This window comes from Geospiza fortis, unplaced genomic scaffold (assembly GCF_000277835.1).
Source record: "Geospiza fortis unplaced genomic scaffold, GeoFor_1.0 scaffold367, whole genome shotgun sequence".
Taxonomy (NCBI): Eukaryota; Metazoa; Chordata; class Aves; order Passeriformes; family Thraupidae; genus Geospiza; species Geospiza fortis.
In genome coordinates, this window is record NW_005054746.1 from 112420 (window position 1) to 114508 (window position 2089).

The following is a 2089-nucleotide window of genomic DNA, read 5'->3' on the forward strand; positions in this document are numbered from 1 at the left end:
CCTGCAGCAGCAGCAGCAGGCCCCCGAGTCCCGGGGAGCCAGCAGGCAGCTGGTGTTGGCAGGGCAGGGCTGGCATGTTCCAGGGGCACATCCTGCTGGGCTCAGCCCCCGCGCTGCTCCCGCAGGTGCAGCGGTTCCTGGAGGCGGCGGGGCAGGCGCCGGACCTTGCGGAGCGCTACTGCCGGCTGTACCAGCGCCTGCGCGGGGCCACCGAGGAGCTCTTTGGGCAGCAGGCCGCCTTCGTGCTGGCCCTGGGCCAGGGCTTTGCGGGGGCTTTGCTGCAGCTCTCCTTCCTCACTGCCCTGCACGTGAGTCGGGGAGCGTGGCCCCGGGGCCGTGCCCTGGGCAGGGGCTGGGGAGCTGCCCTGGCCCGCGGCCCTGGGGCACGCTCTGGGTGGGTGGTGTCCTGTTCCCCCCTGAGCCACAGAGCCCTGCCCTGGCACCCCGGGTGGTGCCCAGCTCAGGTGCGTGGCGCTCATCCCAGCGTGGGCCCGGCCCTGGCACACTCCGGCCTTGGGCTGGGGCCTGGGCACCCTCGGCCCCTGCCCGGCAGTGCCAGAGTTTCCCAGCTGCTCCCTGCAGGGACATTCCCCCAGCCCAGCCCTGCGGGCACCTGGTGAGCCCTGTCTGCAGCCAGCCCTGTCCCTTGCAGGTGAGTGAGCAGTTTGCCCGCTACCTTGACGTGCAGATCCAGGAGCTCCGCAGGGCTGCGGGCAGCACGGGGCCTCTGGAGCGGCTGCAGCAGTTCCTGGAGCCCTTTGTCGTCTTCAGTGGCCTGGAGTTTGCCCACACCTTTGAACACTTCTACAGGTGAGGCTGCTGTGTGTGCCCAGAGCCAGGGGCTGCTGCAGCGTGGCCTGGTGTGCTGGGGGAGCTTGGCCTGCTGTGGCAGCGCTGCTCTGGCTGTGCCTTTATGGGATCATGGAGTGTGGAGGGCCCGTGGGAGCTGGCAGTGTGTGGAATCACATTCCCTGCTGGGGACAGGGAGGGGACACGTGTGTGCTGCCAGGCCCGTGTGCCGTGGGGTGAGGCCGGGCTCGGAGCTGTGGCTGTCTCCTGGTGGGTGGCTGATGGCCACGGGGCTCGGGCCCAGCCTGACTGAAGCTGGTGGCCCTGGCAGGCACTACCTGGGGGACCGGCTCCTGACACAAGGGCCATCGTGGCTGGAAGGAGGCATCGTGGAGCAGATCGGGCTGTGCTTCCCCAGCCGCTTTCCCCAGGACATGCTGAGCAACTTGGCCGAGTCGGAGGAGCTGCAGCGGCAGTTCTGCCTCTTCCAGCTGCAGGAGCAGGATAAGCGGCTGCTGGAGCTGGACACGGGCCAGGACGAGGTGAGAGGGATCGGGCTGGGGAGGCCGGGGGCCGCCGGCTTTCCTGGCGGGATCCCGGAGCCTGACTGGAGCTTCCCTCGTGCCCCTGTGCCCAGGTGCTGGGAACAGCCACGGTGGCAGAGGTGCCAGAGGTGAAGGTGCTGGCCCTGTCCCCGCGCTGCTGGCCCGTGTCCCCGCTCTGTTACATGGAGAACCCTGGGAGGTTTTTCCCGGCGGTGCTGAGCTCCCCACTGGATGAGTTTGCTGACTTCTGCCGGCAGAGTGAGTGCTGTGGCCGGGGTGTGCCCAGAGCCTGGAGGGCAGCTCAGGCACAAGTGGTGGTGGGCTGGGAGTGCCTGGCAGGGCTGGTGCCCATCCCTGTCCCTGACCCTGTCCCTGGCAGGCCAGAGCCAGCTGGGCTGGGAGTGCACCAAGCCCCGTCGGCTGCAGTGGACGTGGCTGGGCCACGCCGAGCTGCAGTTTGGAGACTGCGTTCTGCACGTGTCCACGCTGCAGATGTACATCCTGCTGTGCTTCAACAGCGCCCAGGTAGGGGCTGGAGCCACGGTGGAGGCTGGAGCAGGGCAGGGCCGTGTCCTCCCTTCCCTTCTGGTGGGGTCTCCAGCGGTGTTTGGGGCACGGGACCCCGTTCTTAGGCAGGGCCTGTGGCCAGTGAGCCTTGGCCATTGCCCTGGCCCCCCGTGCTGCAGGAGGTGGCTGTGGAGGCCCTGCTGCAGGCTACAGGGCTCCCTGCTGACCTGGTGCACCACGCGCTGACT

At 68.9% G+C, this 2089-nt stretch overlaps 1 protein-coding gene across 1 annotated transcript in view; it reads left to right on the forward strand.

Moving 5' to 3' along the window:
- Window positions 1–2086, forward strand: part of LOC102040298 (cullin-9) — a gene marked incomplete at its 3' end in the record, with an annotated part of 15035 nt that extends 12949 nt beyond the window's left edge. The window contains exons 21-26 of the mRNA XM_031065369.1: window positions 126–308; window positions 653–810; window positions 1121–1331; window positions 1427–1592; window positions 1714–1859; window positions 2021–2086. Coding sequence (XP_030921229.1) covers window positions 126–308; window positions 653–810; window positions 1121–1331; window positions 1427–1592; window positions 1714–1859; window positions 2021–2086 — 930 coding nt within the window. The remainder of the gene's footprint in view (window positions 1–125; window positions 309–652; window positions 811–1120; window positions 1332–1426; window positions 1593–1713; window positions 1860–2020) is intronic.
- Window positions 2087–2089: the final 3 nt, after the last annotated feature.